General features: G+C 44.1%; 2 protein-coding genes and 1 long non-coding RNA gene across 9 annotated transcripts in view; 2 read left to right on the top strand and 1 right to left on the bottom strand.

Moving 5' to 3' along the window:
• LOC119357430 (G-type lectin S-receptor-like serine/threonine-protein kinase At1g11300) overlaps positions 1 to 1,967 on the top strand; it is a 3,603-nt gene extending 1,636 nt beyond the window's left edge. The window contains exons 2-6 of the mRNA XM_037624387.1: positions 602 to 683; positions 777 to 984; positions 1,063 to 1,300; positions 1,394 to 1,544; positions 1,665 to 1,967. Coding sequence (XP_037480284.1) covers positions 602 to 683; positions 777 to 984; positions 1,063 to 1,300; positions 1,394 to 1,544; positions 1,665 to 1,967 — 982 coding nt within the window. The remainder of the gene's footprint in view (positions 1 to 601; positions 684 to 776; positions 985 to 1,062; positions 1,301 to 1,393; positions 1,545 to 1,664) is intronic.
• A 1,796-nt stretch (positions 1,968 to 3,763) lies between these two features.
• On the bottom strand, positions 3,764 to 8,195 carry LOC119357429 (transcription factor E2FC-like). Its single transcript, XM_037624386.1, has 13 exons — positions 7,821 to 8,195; positions 6,597 to 6,738; positions 6,412 to 6,450; positions 6,249 to 6,334; positions 6,034 to 6,122; positions 5,902 to 5,956; positions 5,276 to 5,328; positions 5,144 to 5,194; positions 5,018 to 5,066; positions 4,871 to 4,936; positions 4,694 to 4,788; positions 4,402 to 4,621; positions 3,764 to 4,319 (listed from the first exon to the last, which is right to left on the bottom strand). The coding sequence occupies exons 1-13, from the start codon at positions 8,193 to 8,195 to the stop codon at positions 4,254 to 4,256; spliced, it is 1,386 nt and encodes a 461-aa protein (XP_037480283.1). The 3' UTR covers positions 3,764 to 4,253.
• Positions 8,196 to 15,595: 7,400 nt separating this feature from the next.
• Positions 15,596 to 19,457, top strand: LOC119352798. Of its 7 annotated transcripts, XR_005170231.1 has the most exons (9): positions 15,597 to 16,306; positions 16,400 to 16,494; positions 16,574 to 16,624; positions 16,715 to 16,848; positions 17,349 to 17,396; positions 18,057 to 18,205; positions 18,429 to 18,542; positions 19,032 to 19,114; positions 19,200 to 19,457. It is a non-coding gene; the product is annotated as an uncharacterized LOC119352798 (long non-coding RNA). The 7 variants fall into 7 exon arrangements; XR_005170230.1 differs by lacking the exon at positions 18,429 to 18,542 and having other exon boundaries at positions 15,601 to 16,306; positions 19,200 to 19,453; XR_005170232.1 differs by lacking the exon at positions 18,429 to 18,542 and having other exon boundaries at positions 15,602 to 16,306; positions 19,032 to 19,093; positions 19,200 to 19,453.
• The last annotated feature ends 1,539 nt before the right edge of the window (positions 19,458 to 20,996 follow it).

Here is a 20,996-nt window from a genome sequence, read left to right as displayed (position 1 = left end):
CTCCCTCTCTCTCTCTCAAAAATGAGATATTCCATCTGAGCTTGCAATTCATATTTACTATCATGTTGTACCCTTGGACTACAAAATCTTGACATCGTTTGGACACATAAAACTAGAGAAAATAACCCTTATATGAGTCTAGCTTGCTTTAACCAAATGATGTAATCACAATGGACAATCTACTAAAAATAATAATGGAGTCCACATGCCAGAGAAACCATACTCGACATCACCTGGCTTCATAAAACAAAGAGTGATGATGTGTAACCTTGCTATGAATTCGAGGTATCGAGGATATAGGTGAGCCTGATTGAGTGAACAATGCACATGCTATGGGGGTGAGGAGGTAGGGGTGACAGGGGGATTCTAGGGAAAGTATGTGTTCATAAGGGGGGTATTAGTCGAACACCAGCGGGTTCCAAGAGTAAAAAAGAACATTTCATTTATTATTTCTATTTCCATGATATACTCATCAAAGAATAAATGATTATAATATTGTGGAAGCAGGTAAGAGTGAACAATGGAGAAAACGCAAAAAATTATCATTGGGTGAGCTTGATGTAGGAAACCCTCCCCATGATCATGATTTTCCATTTGTAAGATTTGAGGAAATTGCCATAGCAACTCACAACTTCAGTGAAACGTGTAAGATTGGACATGGAGGCTTTGGCAAAGTTTACAAGGTAACATATTCAAGAATTTTCTATATTATTCATTGTAATACCAACATAATTTAGTGGCTCATGTATCTAGGGTTTTACCTTCAAATTCTCTAGGGAATGTTAGGTGGTCAAGAAGTTGCTATCAAAAGGCTTAGTAAGGATTCTCAGCAAGGAACAAAGGAATTCACCAATGAAGTAATTCTAATTGCCAAATTGCGACATAGAAACTTGGTTCAACTCCTTGGGTGTTGCGCGGACAGGGATGAAAAGTTATTGATTTATGAATATATGCCTAACAAGAGTTTGGATGCTACCCTTTTTGGTACATATTCTAGGAACACACCATCATATCCTATAACATCTCAAAACATTCTTTTTCTTACATTCCTTCTATTTACAAATGACTCAAGAAAATTGCTACTGGATTGGTCGACACGGTTTAATATAATCAAAGGGGTCGCAAGGGGGCTTCTTTATCTCCACCAAGATTCAAGACTCACAATAATTCACAGAGACCTGAAAGCTGGAAATGTTTTGCTAGATGCAGAGATGAAACCCAAGATAGCAGATTTTGGTATGGCGAGGATATTTGGCGATAACCAACAAAATGCAAATACTCAACGCGTTGTTGGGACCTAGTGAGTATCCATTGAAAGAAATATCATATTAACTTCTTTTTATAAAAAAAAACTCTCAATTTAGTAACTCTTGCAACTAAAATGATCAAGCAGTGGCTACATGGCTCCTGAGTATGCAATGGAAGGCCTCTTCTCTACCAAGTCTGATGTATACAGCTTCGGTGTGTTACTATTAGAGGTTGTAACTGGTATTAGAAGAAATTCCAATAGTCAAACCATGGGTTTCCCTAGCCTCATAATCTATGTGAGTACACAGAAGACTTCTCGGAATTTTCATTTGAAAAGTGGATCTAGTTTTGAAAACATTTTTTTATTTTGACTAACAAAAAGAAAATTAATAATATAAGCTTCTTGGTTGTTTCAGTCATGGACTATGTGGAAAGAAGGGCGGGCAGAGGAGTTGCCAGACTCATCTATCATGGATGCTTGTTCACTAGATGAAGTTGTGCTTTGCATCCATCTAGCACTGTTGTGTGTCGAGGAGAACCCAGATGACAGGCCATTTATGTCATATGTTGTGTTCGTCCTGGAGAATGGAAGCACCACACTTCTGGACCCCAATCGTCCGGCCTACTTCGCGCGACGAAGAATTGAAATGGAGCAAATCAGAGAAGATATCCAGACTTCCGCAAATAGTTTTACTCTTACTGAAATAGAGGGGCGTTGAAATAACAATTCTTTTGTTTCTATAGATGTATCAAGCATTGCTGAAACACTGTATGTCCCTACAAACTGGGCATGCATTGTGTGTTGTTCATAAGCCATCATCTTTGGATGGGGTTTTTATTCCGTTTTGGGCCTGATAGCAGTCTCAGTAAGAATAGCAATTAAGATACTTAAAACAACAAAATTCGGTACTTATTGGACACAAGTGATTCGGTGGCGTTGTTATTCTCTGCCACTCTTATCATGGGTTTTGTGCTTAGTTCCTAAAGAAATGACAGCACAGTCAGAGAAAATCACAGACAAAGCACGTTGACTGAGGTGAAGTGTGCAAGCGTTCATATGCAGCTTTGAAGTCTAAACTGCGGGTGATCAGAATGGCCATGTGGTGGATTTTCAGTCCAATCATCAGTAGCAGCTCTGCAAGGTGGTTTAGTACAGGTCCTGCGTACACTGTTTGTACCTGGCCTGTTTTGTGTCTTGTGGGCGGTCAGTCCAAATTTTGACTAAAGCCTGCACACATGGCGCAAAATGATTGGACACAAATTTGACTTATGATTAAATGAAAATCAGTCGATTGTTAGTTAGACACACCCTTAATCTATATGAAGAATGAAAGAGAAGTTCATTAGAAAGAGATGCCAAAAAAACCTCTTTTCTCTCTATATAATGAGTAGATATGTCACGAGCAATTGAAAAACATTGATGCACCCTATTCTAGACACGCATATAAGATGAATGCTTGGTGGTTGGCGTTGGCAATTTGTGTGAGGGAAAGTGGACACTATCAGATGGATATGCATATATATATGAGTGACATTTAAGACTTTAGATCATCATTAGACTTAGTTCATGTACATACACTATTTGTGCCTAGGAGATCTAATTATCTGAGACATTGGAGGAACCAAAAGTTTGGAAACAAAAGATGCACTTTGATTGCCATTGGGTCCATATTCGAGCCCGTCTTCCTTTTGCATGAATGTAGTAACTGAGAAGCCTGAAGGAATTTTGATGGAGTATGACTCCAAGGGTCTTTTGTCGACCAAGTCGGACATCTACAATTTCGGCGTCTTACTTCTCGAGGTTATAAGTGGGAAGAGGAATGCAAGCTTCTCACAGGACACGAAATACATATAATGAACTAGATACACAGGACCTGTATACGGGGGCCTCCTATTGCTTTCTATTCAAAACAGACTCTGAAACATTTCAGAAAGAAAACATAGCAAGCGATTTCCAATTTGCTCCTTTTATGGGAAGCTCGTTGAGCCAACTCTTGGTTTTCCCATAAATTTCTCTAGAAAGTCAAACTACCTCTTAGACTCACGGTGTTGATATGGTTGGTACCAAGATCCGAGAAATACTAGTATTCCAACCAAGGACAAGTTACGGAGTTTTCTTTGGAAAGGTGACAAGAGTTGCCAGTTTTGCGAATGCGAAGAGACAATTGATCATCTCTTCCTGAAATGTTTTATAGCTAGTACATAGTACTTCATCATTTTTCTTTCTTTTGAGAAATGGCCAAGATCATGCATGGTGTACCCTTGTGCACACTGATATCTCAACACATGAAACCAAAAATACAACCTGAGAGATCAGACTGTAGGCGTCAAGAAGATGCTGTGTCAAGATATGAAAACAGTCAAGGAGGCGCAGGTGGAACACGCACCAATGAACAGCACAACATGAGCTACACAGGAGCCCACCGCGGCCGAAAGAAAGGCTGCAGCAGAATTTAAGATAATGGTTCATGATGATCATATCGAGTAACACAGCTGAACCAATGATCGGTATGAAGTATTGACCTTTATTGATATGCTACCAGCAATCTAGGTTGCCAGTCAGGATATACATCCGATGCCGCTCCTCAATGGGGGAGAAGACCAGATAACAACACAACACGCACCGACCGGTGGATGTTGGCCTTCTTCTGGACTGTGTTGCCTTCCTATCTTGGTATACACACACACAGTCCCACTAAGGAAGGCCGGTATAATGGACGGCCCAGTTGCTGAGCCTATCCCATGTATAGATGCACAGGAGGAGGTACCAGCTACAACCATCCTGCCAATGTACAACATCTACTGCCTACAGTATACTCTCTCTGCTTTGCCAGTCAGCCAAAAGTCCGGAACAGAGCATGCGCCGGGGGGGTGGAAAATCTGCGGTTACCCAGTGAAAGACTCCCGCTGAAGGTGGGCCTACTGATCCAGGCTCCGGTTCCTTCGCCAATGCGAATGTGCATTGTGGAGTCATTGCTATTTCGCCACGTAGTGGCGGACCAAGTCTAAGTGGCCCATGTTTCAGTCATGGTAGCGTCAACGTCAGATGCGAGCCAGTAATCAGCATCAGCCTGCAAAAAAAATGGAAGACCATGAGTGTCGAGCAGCCTTGATTAGTTGGGTCTGTGATGCTGTTTTAATAGCATTCCTTACATCAGTATCTGGCAGTACGATTTTCAGAATGCCAGACATCAGTTCATGTGTACTGGATGGTTCCGATGTATGCTTGCCGACAGTGTCGCCCTCTCCCTTTTCGGGAGCTTGACTTGGATGATCATCCACCGGCCTTGGAGCATCTGAACCTCCAGCTGTGGATGCATGATCCAAATTGTCTTGTGCCACCTGCTCTGGGTCGGATACCCCCTGATGGTCACTGGCAGAAAATAGCAGCTTCGTTAGTACCATTGAGTGTGAGTTCTACAATAAGTGGTTTGCGGCAGTTTACCTTATCAAAAAGCAATCAATGGGACCCATTGAACTTCTCAAGAGAAGCTGGTAATGCTTTTCTTGAGACTCCAGGTCCTTGCAGATGTCCATATCCTGGTAAATGAAGTAGCGTCAACAACCAGACAGATCAATCAGCTATAACCACATAGCTGAAAGGTAACTAGAGATTGCTTACCGCATTAGGATCTGGAACCTCAACACAGGTTCCGTGAGGAGCATGTATTGCAATACGAGTGGATCCCTGCAATCAGTGGGGCAATTGTTGAAATGCCTTTGTGATTACAGGAAGAAGAAACAGACATGAAGAAAGGAACTTTCTTACCTGTAAGTGAGGAATCTTACAAATATCTTCCTTGGAAAGATACAACCACCTAAACAGAAATACATAAGGACTCGGTTGATTGTAGCAACAAATATTATTTGTGAACATAAGAGACGACAATCTTACTTTTTTTTGTCCTTATTTAGTTTGAGCGCCAGCAGTTTCTCTTGTGCTTCTCTGCAGAATCAGTAACTATTCATCAAAAAAGAGAGCAGCGATCAGGTATTTTTGTTGTTTCGGTGAAAAGAAGGAACTTACCGTATTTCCTCATCCAACCTGCATTCTTCATCATGTGATGAGTCCAGTTCCTCCTGTAATATAATCAAATGAAACTTTATACAAAAGTTTAGGACAATAATGCTAATGTTCAGGTCGACTGGCTTGCTGTCAGAAGATGGGCCTGCTAATTTGCATTTTGTTTCATCAGGGAAAAAAGGGGGATTGCATTTTGCAGACAATACTGTGAACTTTGAGAAAGGCAGAAAGCCCTCAGTCAAACGAAGTGTGCTTAACATAGATTAATGGAATTCTGATACGTGCTTTATTCCTCTGGTTATCTTAGATATACTCATAATGACTTGGATATTTCCTAGAACTTTCTTTTACAAGACAGTGGGCGTGTTGCATCCACTAAATCATCGGTACACACCATTCACTATAGAAACACTTTGCTGCAACACCCATGGTCTGATTAGTCATATGATTTACAATTAGAAACTAAATGCAACTGTAGAAAAATGAGCAAATAAACGTCCCTCTGTAATAATGAAAAATAAATTAAAGCTTAATAATGCACGCACAGTGTATGTATATAAAGCATGAATATAGTAACAAAAACATAAAAACAGAAAATGAAGATCATACAGTTGAGTAGTATAGTGTACCTTCAATGCAGAAGTTTGGAGCTCCACCTCCTTAGGCAGTAACATGTCAAATCCCCTTCAGATGTATTTATTTCATCAGTAAAAAGCTACGACTGGGAAAATGCATTAAAAGCAGAAACATGGGGCACTTACTTCCAACGAATCGTATTCTTCAGGCCCTTTTCAATTAAATCTACACCTTCTAGGACATTTGTTATATCATATATCCTCCGCTTTTGCACCTACAGAAATTAATAAAACTAAAAAGACATTAAGGCACTAAACTCCAGACAATGAAAAAAGAACAGACACCAACGAGGCTGAGACAGTAGAAAGCAAATTTCATTTTGCTATATACTAAACCAGACCTCCAGTATCTCAACTGCTTTATTTAAATCAAGGGTTCCATCTTCTGCTCCTTTAAGCAGGTTGATGAATTTCTTTGTCAGCAGACCTGGCATGAAGAAAATAATAAGCAACAAACATACATCATCTCTTTTTTAACTTTGGAAGAACAACAGCATACTTTACCTAGTGAACTGTCATAGCGGCAGTTGTTTGCTGCATCTCCTGAAAGCAAAATTGGTGCCGTCAACAAATGACTATTATATTAACAAATTTGGTTCAATAATAAACTGGAAGTATTATCATCAAATGACCAAAGTGACGCACATCGAATATTTTGTGAACTGACTTAAATGCAACCAAGAACGCACCTTCAATTGATCCATGTGGTTTTCTTGCTCGCTTGATACCTTTTGTTGGTCCAGTGGTACTCTCCTTATGATGCCCTTGACTAATCTCTCCCTTCCCAACTTCAGACTGGGCATTTTCTATTTCAATTTTCTGCTCATTTTCCTAAATCATGTGAAGAAGATACATGAAGATGTCAGTAACACTTATAGTCTCATAGGTACACTAACTCGCTAACAGAATGCAGCTAATTGAAATAACCATAATAGAACACTATGTCGTTTCTAAAGATGAATTACGGCATCCATGAGTCTTGAAATGGACGGTATGCTGTGCTAACTTTCTAACTTTTTTAAAATGAGGATATAATCAAATCAATTCAGCAAGTATAAGCCCTCATTCCAAGGGGTGAAAATGAAGTTCGGATATATATACTGCAAAAACAGAGTTGACTATTTTTATAAGAAAATTGTGCGCAGCGTTGCACTATAAGTTCAGTACCAGGACAGTCTTATCTCATAAGGCCAGGTGCAAAAGGTCATAAACCCTCAGCCTGAAAATCATCCAAAGACATTATATGCTTCTACAACTCACTTTAGACATTCAAGGTAAGATTAAAATCATAACTACAAATATACTTAGACAACCTGGGTCGACACTCCAAACATACACATAGAACATGTTACTATGATCAGTTCTAAGCTGAAGAGAAAGATAAGCTGCATAGAAGAAGTACTAAATGAGGATGCATATATATAAACTAAAGCTCACATACACAATGCTGCTTTACTAAATACTAGTCTTCATCTGAGATGTTCCCTCCAAAACAGAGCACGTCAATCGGACGTCGATTTCATGTTTGGAGTGCAGGTTTGTTCGAACACCGCAAGAGTTTAATCTAACACGGCGATCATAACGACGCACATTGGCCGTACAGCTAACCGTGGGAACATTACAGTGTTGCCCTTAGTCATGGTAGAGTTCACTGGACATATTACCACTGCCCAAAGGACCATTCGAGCTCACTGTCAATTGATTCAGCTAGCAGAAACTCTTCCTGATGCAAACCTACAGGAAATCACAAAAACCCCACCGAAATTCACGGTGCCCAGGGCTGAACGATCGAATGTGGTGACGAACACTAGGATCAATCACGATTTCTCGCGCACACGATGCAGGATCGCCGCAATTAGCTACGAACAGACTGAAACAGCAATGCTGAATGTAGTACATTTCGATTGACTTACCGGCGCCTTGGACTTGGGCCTCCCTCTCCTCCTGGGCGGCGGCACGACGTTCTCGTACACCGGCTGCGGCGGTCTCGGAGGCGGCAGCTGCGCGGGGGAGGCCTGGGGCGGCCGCGGGGGCGCCGCGGCCGCAGCAGCGGGCGCGGGAGGGGGCGGCGTCGGGGGCCGAGCGGCGATGTAGCGGGGCCCGGGGAGCCGCGGGGAGTACACGGGGATGGGCGACGGGGCGCGGAAGTAGTGCACGTGCGGCGGCGCGGCGGGGACGGCACCCCGCGGTGGAGCGGGGCATCGGAGGAAGACCTGCGGCGGGAGCGGGGGGCGGTGGGCGGGGCGCGGGCGCAGGAGCGGGAGCGGGAGGCTGGGGGAGCCGTCCATGGCGCGCCGGCGTGCGGCGAGCGGGGACGGGGACGGGGTAGGGTTTGGCCCGGCCGCGGCGGGGCGGCGAGGTGGGGAAGCGGGAAGCTTTGGCTTCGGGGGGAAGGAGGAGGGGAAGGTGGGAGGGAAGAAGAGAGGGAAAACCAACTCAAGAGCTCTCTTTGTTTCTCTCTCCTCCTTCTCTCTCTTGTTCTTCTCGAGGTTTTTTTTGTGCTTTATAGAGGGTTTTCGGCTCACGTTTTTGGCAAATGTTTGTTGCCGAGATTATCCGCGGTGCAAGACGATGCGCGAATCGTTATCCCGCGCATCAGCGATCATGGGAGGCGGGCTGGCGATGGCTGTTTCTTTCCGGAATTCGACTGAGTTTACCGTTGGAGGTTTAAATGTTGGCGTCGAAACACGAAAGTCGTAATCTTTCCGTTGCTACGTTGGCTGGAATAATAATGGGGCTACCGGGGGACGACTAAGGGGGGAGGGGGCTCGCGAGGGAGGGAAAGCATTGAGTTCTCCGCGTTGACACAGTCTGTATTACAGCTTTGACGGTTCGCCAGGTGATGCTGGGACGCGGATGTTCGAGGCGTGGCGGCGCAACTAAACAAAGGATGACGATTTGTTCGGGTATAAACAGTTCCGCTGGTGCAAAACAACATAGAGGCGTCCGCCATGTAGCACGAAAAGCTTTGAGTTCTTCGCGTTAACATGGTCTATATTACTATTACATCTCCGACGGTTGGCCGGGTAATGCTGAAGATGTGGTGATGCAACTAGATAATGGGTGACGGTTCGTTTGGATGTAAAGTGGTAAGAGTCGATCATCCCAGGTGCGCCTTGTTTGACTAAGATCACAAAACAATGTGCGAACATCCATTCTGTAGAGTGCGTGACAGGATCAAGGCATATATACATAAAGTCTGTTGACCATATCTTGTTTTCTGTTGGGAATTGTCCATATCTTATTGCCGCTAGCAACCATGCGTATCTATTATTATTATTATTATTATTATTATTATTATTATTATTATTATTATTATTATTATTATTATTATTACTGGATCAGGCAAATATCTTGTATAAAAATCGACCAAAAGGGAGGAAAATCTTTGACTTGGTGGTTTGAAGTTTTTGAACCAAAACGTTTTGAAATGTATAAGGAGCAGGTATAATGTTGTTCCATGCAATATTTTCGCCAGGGTAGAGAAATATACTCCCTTCATCCGGAAATACTTGTCTTTTAAATGGATAAAATAGATATATTTATAACTAAAACAAGTCTAGATACAACCATTTCGAGGATAAGTATTTTCGGACGGAGAGATACATACAAATGGGTATTTACTCCCTCCGGTCCTTTTTACTCTGCACATTGGATTTGCCGAAAGTAAAACTTAGCTAAGTTTGACCAAATTTATATTAGAAATTATTAGCATCTATAATATCTAATAAATATAATATAAAAATATATTTCGAGATGAATCTAATGATGTTGGTGTTGTTGTGTAAATGTCAATAATTTTTTACGTAAAATTGGTTAAAGTTGGATGAGATTGACTTCAGACAAACCTAATATGCAGAGTAAAAAAGACCGGAGGGAGTACTACAGGAGGAATTGAATAACGTATCCACCTACGGTTTGCTGTGATCGGATCACATAGAGACGCTGGCGGCCGGCCTGCAGCGCAAAGCAGAGCAAGCATCGGATCCCAGCTACCGGTCACGTGGTGGGTGGTGCCGGTCCATGGTGCACCGCGACCGTCATTCCCCTGCTTTGTCTCAATGGCGTGCGGGTCCCAGCTTGCAGGTTCATGTGGACCGGGTCTAGACCGGCGAAGCAGGAGCAGGGGGGTGAAGCGGGAAGGAGCAGAGTTGGAGGCGGCCGAAACTGATACGCGGCGAGGCAATGAGTAGGACCCACTGAGAAGTCTGGGCCCACATGTCCCCATTTCAAAGAAAGAAAAGCAAAGTTTTTTGGTTTACCGGATGTCCCCAAAGTTTTTCTGGATTATCTTTTTTTTTTGTGGGGAGCTCATTTGCTCTTACTTGCAAATTTTTGTTTTTAAAAAAACCTCTTGTATAGATGACATCAATGATTGTCATAACAGGAACACATAGGCCAAAAATTGCATTGCAAGCATGCGTAGAAACGACAAATGTTTTCAGAAATAATGAACTAGAGCAAACACACTTCAATATATGGTGTAACAAATAAAATACAACTCCATCCCAATATTAATATTGTTACAAAAAAAGCTATAGACGGCCGCGCGTGCAACCCTGTGTTGGTTGCTGGGGCAGTCAATGTAAGATTGTGTCCGTCTTTTTTTGTTGTTTCAGATTTAGTTGCTTTTTTGTTTTTTCATTGTTTTTATTTTCTCTTTCCTCCTATATTTCTACCAATTTTCTTCTTTTCTATTGTAATTTTTCATATTTTCCATTTATTTTTTCTGTGTTGTTTTTATGCATGAATTACTTTTTATAAATATAAGCTGAAAATGTTTACCATGCGTGATGAATATGTTATAAGTATATGAATATCACTTTTATAATATGCAACGCATATAATAATTATAATACATGGTCAATTTATTTTGAAATATTGGATTTAAAAAATATTTGGCAAACATATTTACGCATGTGAATGTAAAACTTTTATTTATTTTTAAATTTTTCATAATTCATGTTTTTCCATTATTTAACCAAGCTATCATTTTAAAAAATTTATGAATAGAACAGTAAAAAATAGCAAAATTAAAAGACTTCTAACGGAGTTTATTCTAATTTATTGGGGTTCCAGAAAAACATATAAATGTGATATAATATATTAGGGTCACCCAAGACCACAAGGCTGCAAGTGATGCTGCAAGAGAGAATTGGAAATTTGTCATTGAGGTATGTACCTGGTAGAGAAGTCATTATTAAGGCTGTGGCACAAGCACTTCCCACTTATATCATGGGTGTTTCCAAATTACCCTTTTCAGTTTGTGATGACTTGGCAAATATGGTCAGGAGCTTTTATTGGGGAGCGAGTAAAGGGAAACGTAAGGTCCATTCGAAGGCTTGGCAGAAGCTTCAACAACCGAAAAGTAAAGGTGGTGTTGGTTTTAGGGACTTCCAGATTTTCAATCAAGCACTTCTAGCGCGTCAGGCATGGAGGCTGTTGACTAGGCCTGAGAGTCTTTGTGCTCAGCTCGTCAAAGCTCGGTATTAGCCAAATGGGAAATTGGAGGACACTGTTTTTTCGAGAAATGCATCATCTTCTTGGATGTCGATTTCTCATGGCCTAGATCTTCTGAAAAAGGGTCTGGTTTGGAGGGTTGGTAATGGACAAAGTATAAGGATTTGGAGGGATATTTGGATCCCAAGACCTTTTTCATATACGCCTATCTCTTCACAGGGCCGCTACCGGCTATGTTATGTCTCGCGACTGTTGTATACAGATGGCTCTTGGAATGTCAACTTGCTACAAACTTTTTTTCTCGCATGTGATGTCTCAGAGATTTTAAAAATCCGTGCCTCTCCAAGACTCGGCGATGATGTGCTTGCATGGGGGACCGCGGAAGATGGGTGTGTTCCTCGGTGAAGTCATCCTATGATATGGCCTTCGAAGAGATGTACAAACCCAATTCAGTATCAACTAGTTTGGCGCCTGATGATCGGAGGGCGTGTTGGAAACTTTTTTGGGGCTGCAATGTTCTGCCTTCTGTTAAGAATTTTGCATTGCGAGTGGCTGTTAATTCCCTTCCAACGTGGCAACATAAACACAAGCAGGGACTTGAAGGAAAGGATGTTTGTCCGATTTTTGATAGAGAAACAGAGTCATGTTTCCATGCTTTGTGTAGATGCCCACTGGTAGTGGACCTTTGGAAATGTATAAGTGATGTTTGGCATCTTGCAAAACTATAGGAGATCACCAACACGGGAGTTGAATGGTTGCTAGATGTTCTTTTTCCCTTCAGTCAGATTGAAAGGGCCATATCCCACCTCCGATGCAGGCCTCTAAAACTTTCCTTTGTAGCAATCTTGAGTCTCTTTTCGTGATTGCCCAGAACTCGATAGTAGATCCGGCAAAAGGAAAGGTTGTTATTTCCCTTGATCACTTGCACAGACTGCCACATGAATTACAAATGCAAAAAATGCCTGTTAAGTGGACTCCTCCACCGGCGGGCTGGGTGAAGCTCAACTCAGATAGATCTTGGACTGAGAATGGTAATGCTGCAACCGGAATGGTGTTACGCGACAATCTGCGCAATATTATTTTCTCGTAGTGTTAGAGAACTCTTCTCTTGTCGTAATGCTCTTGAGGCAGAACTGGGTGCATGCATGGAGGGTATTTCCATTGCAATTTAGAGACCAGAGCTTCCGATACTCGTGGAAATGGACTCAACAGTTGCAGTGAACATTATTAATGGTCGAGACATAGATAGATAAATCTTCGCTTCCCTGGTGACTGAGATTAAGCATTTGATATCCATTCGTACAATTAGAGTTTATTATGTCAATCGCAACCAGAATGTGGTTAGTGACTTTTTAGTTTTCGCAAGATGAAGGTAAAACAGTAGTTTGGTTGGGCTCCGCCTCCCAGAGGCAGTGGACTTGTGTAAATTAGATTGTATTCCTCTTGCTCATTGATTAATACAACTCTTACCCGCAAAAAAACTTGAAAACCTAAACATGGATTTTGCCTACTATTTAATTTGGCTTCTAACATCACATGTCGGAAACACCTATTTATACTAATTTTTTATATTTCACACAACTAATTTTGCCTAAAGGACACTTTGAAGCACAGAATTCCACGTAGAAATAGGGAAAAAAACCATTGGTTTTGAATGCCATGACATCCTAAATCCTATGAGAATCTAGAGATGGTCTTGAATACAAGACATGTTTCTTAATAACAATTTTGTACAAGCTTGGGGGAGGGGAGATCTAATCTCCCTCTAGAAAGTTTTCATGAGTAACCTCTAGTTAGCAATCGTACGGAACTAAGGAATAGAAAAAGTATAATACTTGTTTTTCTTGATCTGGTTTCTTTGATCCAAATTGTCTCTACAGGAGAAAAAACTTGTAGACTAAGGTCCTCCAAAACTTTAATCAAAATCATTCAGTAAATCGACACTAAAGGTGAAAAGTTTGTATTTGAACTTCACGCTAAACCTAAGCACACAAAAAGTACCGGGTTGATCACAAAACATTTATGATCTTAATATTTTTTTTTTTGAATTTTCACCGGGGGGAGATTTCCCCACCTGAATTGTATTCATATTGCCTATAAGGCTTTGCAGCCTATTGCAAGATAGGTTCAAGTGAACCAGAAATACAGGGGGGCATAAGAGGAGAAGAGATAAAGAAAAAAGGACACACACATACAACACATAAAACAGGGGAGAAACAAAGAGGGAAAGAACAGACAACACAACAAGAGCACCACCAAAGTAGTCGAACGCCATTGGCCAGCCGAGACCAAGCCAGGGCACTGTACCATCGATGCAATCAAAAGGCGCCGCACATCCGAGAGTACACAACGCCGCGACACCACATGTGCCGTGGGGTGCAATCGAAAGGACACACGAGCCGAGACGACACCACGGCACCTGTGTGCCACCGACAAGGCCGAAGGGCATCACCTAGTAGACCAAACCAAGACACTGCACCATCGACGTAATCGAAAGACGCCGCGCATCCGAGATTGCCCAACGCCACGACACCACCTGTGTCGTGGGGCGCAATCGAAAGGATACGTGAGCCGAGACGACGCCACAACACCTGTGTGCCACCGGTGTAGTCACATAGGAATCGCCACAGCAGAGACACATGAAGGGGAACCTGAGGACGAACAATAAGAACACTGACGAAGACAAGGGAAGACGGCCAACCCCCAAGCCACGGCCCTCCCGGGTGAGAGGAACCGCATCCATGGCCGCCACAACAAAGCCATGGAGCTCGCCAACTCGACGGACAACACCCACCAACGCTGACAGCGGGACAAGGGGGCCCTTCCAACCCGCCCACGGCTGCCCCCCGCGTGGAGAGCAAGCCGCATCCATGGCTGCCATCTGCAGGCCAAGGATTTTGCCGACCTATGCAACCGCAATAGGCCGATAGGCGGAGGAAGAGGCAGCCAACGGTGGAGCACGGTACAACGCCGGCCAGCACCACACCGGGGAGCTCCAGGCATAACCAGGCGCAATACAGAGCACCACCACGCCGAGAAAACGCGAACGCCAAGTTGGGAAAAACCCGATCTGCCGTCGAGGGAGCAGGAATACTGGCACCACCCAACAGATCCGGGCAGGGGCCTGCCGGATCCGGCCCCGCAAGCCGCGGCCTCGCCAAGGCGACGGCACACACCGGGGCGAGCCCGGGGAGCGCAACCGCCCAGATCCACCACCCGCGCCGCGCAGGGGCGCCCGACGCCGGCCCACCCAGCAACCAAGGGGGCACAGGGCCACGCGACGACCAACCGCCGAGCACCGGACGACCTAGAGGCCGCTGCACAAGCCGGAGCGCCGCCGGAGCACGGCGCCGCGCGAGAGCACAACCGGGGGCAGCCACGACAATGCGCCGCGTGCGATCTTAATATATTAGGTCACATTTATACGTGTTTGTATCCATAGTATATCTAAATATCTACAGAACTTGGTAGAATGTTTTATTGTATCAACCTAGTAAATTAATTGAGACGGGTTTCTAAATAACAAGACCGTCATGTACTCATTTAGTGCTAATGTTAGGGAATCTCCAACGTTGACCGTCAAACCGCCCACATCTGTCCGGACCGGGAGGTCCAAACGTGTTTTGCTATCCAACGCGGTAACACATCGTTCCGCGTAGCGGTTCAGACGTCCTTTTTCCTGCAAAATGGAAGCAAACCGAGGGGGGTGAGGCTTTGCGGGCGTCCGGACCACTTCCATGTGCCTGTCCAACACCCCTACCCACCCAAAACCATCTCGCATGCCCGCGCCCTCTCCCGCGGGAAGGGGGAGGAAAGAAGAGAGGGAAAACCAACTCAACAACTAGTTAAGGGGATGCAGTCTGAGAAACCAACGCGTACTGCTGCGTGATTGTAACTGGCAATCAGAGGAATACCCAAGCCTCTATTCCAGACAAGATTTTCACAATGAGAGTTACCCACTTGGTTGAAAGCAGCCTGACGGTAACTCATTTAATGGCACGTGTATTTGTTTGGTACCTGGTTGGGTACGAATGCGCTGTGATTTTGGTTTGCCGTTTCAAATTTTTTGAACTGCCATATGACTTATTTAGATAGATTTAGCGTATGTTTAGTGTTTCTTCCTATGCTTGCGTTCAGTCCACGGCGGCGTCGTCTCGATCGCTCATCTGGTTCTGTATTGGTTCCTGTCACTGTCGTTTCCTGCAATTTGATTCATGGTCAAACTTTTCAGTCTGCCGGGCGGTGGCCTGCTCCCTCTCGAAGACTCCTGCCGCTCGCCGCCCGCCGCTTATCCTGTCTGCTGCCGCTCGCCGCCTGCCGCCCGCCACTTATCCCATCTCCTGCCGCTCTACCGCCGCCCCAGCGCCTCTATAAGATGGCCCCCGGCCTCGCTTATCCACAAGCGGCCGCGGAGGAGCTCGGCGCCACCAGGGGGCGTACCGGCGAGGGGCTGCGTCCACCTTGCCGTCGAGTGCCTCCTCCCCTCCGGCCGCCCCGATTCCCTCTTCATCCTCCAGCTCCAGCCCAACCCCGACACCCCGGACGTCAAGCGGGCCTTCTGTCGCCTAGCCAACCTCCTGGCCCCTCGGCGCGATCCCCATCCCCGGCTGACACCGCCCTTCGCGCCGTTGAAGAGGGCCTTCGCCCACCTCTTGGAGAGCACCTCCACCAGCGCCGGTTTCGCTCCTGCTGCTCCCGGCGGCGTTTCCGTCTCAGAGATGTGCTCTGGACGGTCTGCCCCCACTGCTGCCATGTGCATGAGTACGCGCGCATGCTGGTGGGGCGTTTGCTTGGGTGCTCGAACCCCTGGTTCATGTGCGTGTTCGTGGCTACCTAGCCCGCGCGGCTGCCCTCTCCCTGCTCGCCGGTCGCCGCCGCTCGGGTTGTTCGCGCAGGCTAAGCCACGGATTGTGTACGAAATATTCACAACAAAGCAACGGTAAGCTTGCTCTATCCTTGAATAAATCTTTGCATACTTTATCTGGGTTGCCGTCGTATGTTTATCCTTATGTATCCTATTGAAATTGAATAGATCAAACAGAGATCCAGTTACAGCAAAGATGCGAAAATTGAGTAGTCAATATAGCAGGTGCAGTGTGAACTCCTGTTTTCCCGTAGTAACTTCAGGTGGGTTTGGTGAATTCACCAATCAAATTAGTTCATTTTTATCTCGAATGTTGTTTTATGCATCTTTCGGTTGTTGCAGAAAAAAGTCTCTCTACCTGGGTTAAGAAATTCAGAACTTTACAGTGAGCAGGTGTGTAAAATTATATCTCGAATCAAATAAAGTTTTCTGTGCACATTGTCATGCCACCATACTTGAACTGTTATATTTTTTTCCAAGCAGAATGTGGACCTTATAAGGTCTATACATGCAAGATTCAGGAATTGGAAACGGAAGTAACACGGCAGAAGTTCTCCACTGGGCTCAAGGGGATGAATTGGTTAACTACAGAGAGCTTCAACATGGTGGCAACCTGGGTGAGCTACCTTTTGTTGATTCTTGCTGCTTGCTGATATTGTGGTATCTCTAGCCTGATTTTAGTGCGCTAGCGACAATTAGCACTGCTAAACTTGAAACCAAAATGAAGCTATGAGTTACCCCATAAGTTGTGTAGAAAACGATGATTCATCTTCAAATCATGTCATGTTTATTCTTATTGTTCCAAGGAACATCCTGCTGTTGTTTACCTCCTGAATTGTCAAGTATTAAAATGTACAAATATAAAAATTCACTGAATTAAGAACTTCCATATCGTTTTCTATTTTACCAGTTTGGAATCCATTGATCACCGATTGTGTATATGTTCTGATCCAAGAAGCAAATTTTTCTGTTCAATCCTTTTGTTGAGGCCTCCAGAAAAACAGGTTAATCTATCTTTTGTTCACATGCCATGCTACCTAATTTTACACGAGCTTTCTTCACGGATGTACATATTTTCCCCTGTAATGCTGACGGGCTCATTTTTCTGGTAGTGAAGAAATGAGAGGAAGTGGAAGGATAGAAGGTACGCTTCTGCAGAATCCAAGTAAGACTTAGTTCCTTACCTATGCTTGAACAAAGAGCAGCACACAACATGTATGTTAGTGTTTCAATTTCAAATGATGGAATTTTATATCATTAATAGTGGTAACTAATGATAAGTAACTTTTAGTTCTGCTAAAATTATTTTTCTTTTTTGAATTTCCTCAAAATGGTATAGTAATGATTTTAAGCTAGATAATGAGTTCTCTTTGTGTGTCGCTGGGTAATAGAAGGAATAAGAAGCAAGTTTTATATATTATATGGAATACTTCTTTTAAATAGCTATTGAGTTATGCCGTGTAGTTTCTTCTTCGTGTGTATGTTGTTCTTATGCTATTTAAGATGGTGACTATTTAATTTACTGTCATACGGTTAATTCTTCGAAATTCTTGGTCACCTGCTTAGATAGAGACAAATAGTGTGTTCTTTATTTTTTTTGTGCTGAGATCTTCATTTATATGCAGAACCAAACATGTAGGTAGCCTAAAAGTACATTTAAAACGCAAATCGTCCCAGTGTGTGGTTTAACCTGAACATATCTTAACTTGCAAATAAGCATGATTTTCTTACAACTTGCTTCTCTGATGTCCCCCTTATTTGCCTTCTTAATCGGTATACTTGGAGTCCACATCCAAGATAAAAGCATCTTGCTCTGTTCACTCAGGTTCTCAGGAGTATCTCACAAATGAGTCATCATAGGTGAGAGATGTCTCATCCAGCCGGACGATATTATTGACCATTTAATAGCAGCTGACCAACAGTTTTGGTAATTAGAGAAGAAGACAATTCCACAGAAGCAAAGCCAATTCATTGGTAGGGAGCTAAATTAGCAGGCATGCTACCTGTACTAAATACATGTTGTGCTTCCTGTCCCTTCTGTCCTTCTATATATTGAACTCATTGGCATATGATGTAACCTGTTAATATTCTTAATGAAATCACCCGTAATGGGCATTTTTCTTAAAGAAAAGATTACAGTATACCATGACTAAGGCTTCATACAGGATTGTGTCTCCCTTGGTGTTATTTGCAACAGCTGAGTAGCTCCGGAGAGTGTCAACGTATGTGCCCAAACTCAATAGAACAAGCACTAACGATAGCAGAACTTGAAAAATCCAGGAGATGGCTGCTCTCACCATATAGTTCAAAGGTTCAATATCCAATGATGCTATTTATGTTTAGGGTACTTATTGTATAACTGGTTATAACAGATATGTTGTTTTATGATGACATATCTTTAGGAAAGAACATTCAAATAGAGAAATTTTGCTGTGTTAGATTTTTATTATTACCAAGTATACGAGTTTGCTCTATCTGGTTGTCTCAAAGTATTACAGTTATACGTGAATATGATCATCAATTGCATGTTTGTGAAGAACAGAGGCCTGTAAGTGTGGCGGTATGGCCTCTTTCTAGAGACATACTTGACTGCTTATTAAGTTGTGGGTTGTTTTTTGACAGATATATTTTCTCACTTTCTTACAACAACTTAGTCTCCAGTTATTGTACAAGTCTGGTGCGCAAGTGTTGTTTCGTTCCATCTTCAGTTTGATTATTGTTTTTTTTTTTGACGAGAAAAGTTCCCATCTATTCATCAACTGTCAAGGCAGTACAATTCTTATTTTTATTTTTTAAACAGGATTCCTAGATCAAATTTTCTGGGCTGGGACAAGAAAAGGAACATGCTCCAGTCTCCAGAATGTAATAGATTCAATAAGGACTGTAAGCCGATCACATACTGTTTTGAAGGATACTACATCAATTGTTTTTGTACTTCAAAGTAATTAATATCGAATATGCTCTGTAGGATTGCATGGTTTGGGAGAAACTTGGTGCGTTCAGTTCAATATAAGGAAAAGCATGAGAAGGTTGCCTCCTCGTATCGATGAGGCGCGGCGGCGCCGCCGCGCGGGTACATGCTAGTATTTGAAAGATAGCAGACCGCCTGCAGGGATGGCAAGGGAGCCACCAGCCTTGTACAGGGCCGGTGCATTTACCATTTTACCGTGTAGTATATTACAGTAACATTCAGAGCATCTCCAGCCGCGCCCCTAACAAGCCCTTTAGGCTAATTTTTTGGCGCCGACGCGAGAAAAAGGGCCCAATCGCGCCCCCAGGACGCCGAAAATCGTCGGCTCCGCCTTTTTTCCACCCGGCGGTCACAGGCTGAACCCGGTGCACTGGGGAGCAGTTGGGGGCTCCGGCGTCAGGGAAAAAGTTAAAGTTTTCTTCCCAGACTCGCCTCCCACCTCCCGCGCCCTCGGCCACCACTAGCTATATCCCGGCGCCGCCCGCCGCCCTTCATCGCTAGATAGTCATTCCCCGCCGGAAAAATAGCAGCGCTTTGTCGCGGCAGCCCCTTGGCGTTTCCGGCGTTCGTTTCCGGCCGCGGAGGAACAGTTTAACGACGGGTACACGCCTATCGAGCACAAGGTGTTCGGCGATTTGCCTGCCTCGGCAATGGACTCGAATGACGAGGAAGCGCTCGCCGCGCTGCTGGAGGATGAATCTGAGACCGACGTCCAGGAAGAAGAGCATCTCATGGTGCTCGCCGCCCTCGCCCAGCTGCTTGCGAGCAATGAAAAGCCGCAGCGAGGTTGCTCGGTGCCTGGGCGGGTGAAAGCAAAGAACCGGCATCGTCTTGAAGGCTACTGCATGCTCTACTCTGACTACTTCGCCGATGCTTCACTTCACGGCGAGAAAACATTTCGGCGCTGTTATTAGATGAGGTGAAAGCTCTTCCTCAGGATTGTGAATTCCATTCGGGAGTTCGACAACTACTTCAAATGTAAAATGGATTGCACCGACGCTCTTGGATTCACCTTCATCCAGAAGTGCACGACATCGATGAAGATGCTTGCATATGAAGCTCCCGGTGATTCACTCGACGACTATGGGCGCATGGCCGAGTCCACCAGCATAGAGTGTTTCTACAAGTTCTGTCGGGCAGTGGTAGCAGTGTTTGGACCACAATACTTGAGAACACCCAATGCGGAAGACACTACTCAGATCCTAGCACAAAATGCAGCAAGAGGATTTCCTGGGATGCTTGAAAGCATCGACTGCATGCATTGGAAATAGAAGAATTGCCCATTTGCTTGATAGGGGATATACAAAGGCGCCAAAGACGGTTGCAGTGTGGTGCTTGAGGCGGTGGCCACATAGGACCTCTGAATTTGGTATTCCTTCTTTGGTATGCCAGAAACTCACAATGACATCAACGTGTTGCAGTACTCTCCTGTCTTTGCCAAGCTTGTTGAAGGTCATTCTCCTCGATCAATGGGCGGCACTACAACAAGGGGTACTATCTAACTGATGGCATCTATTCGAGATGGTTGACATTTGTGAAGACCATCTCAAACCCTGTGCCAAGAGGCAAGAACGCCTGGTTTGCGAAGATTCAGGAGGCGTGCAGGAAGGATGTCGAGCGAGCATTTAGTGTGCTCCACTCGATTTGCTGTTGTCCGGTACCCCGCTCAGACGTGGTCTAAAGATCAAATATGGGAGATTATGACTTGCTGTGTCATCCTGCACAACATGATCATCGAGAGCGAGCAAGAAGACCCAGTGTTTGACACTGAACCATACTACAGGCAGGGTCCTC

This window comes from Triticum dicoccoides, chromosome 2A (assembly GCF_002162155.2).
Source record: "Triticum dicoccoides isolate Atlit2015 ecotype Zavitan chromosome 2A, WEW_v2.0, whole genome shotgun sequence".
NCBI classification, from domain to species: Eukaryota; Viridiplantae; Streptophyta; class Magnoliopsida; order Poales; family Poaceae; genus Triticum; species Triticum dicoccoides.
Note: the sequence above shows the minus strand (reverse complement) of the source record. Positions and strands in the feature narration are given on the sequence as shown.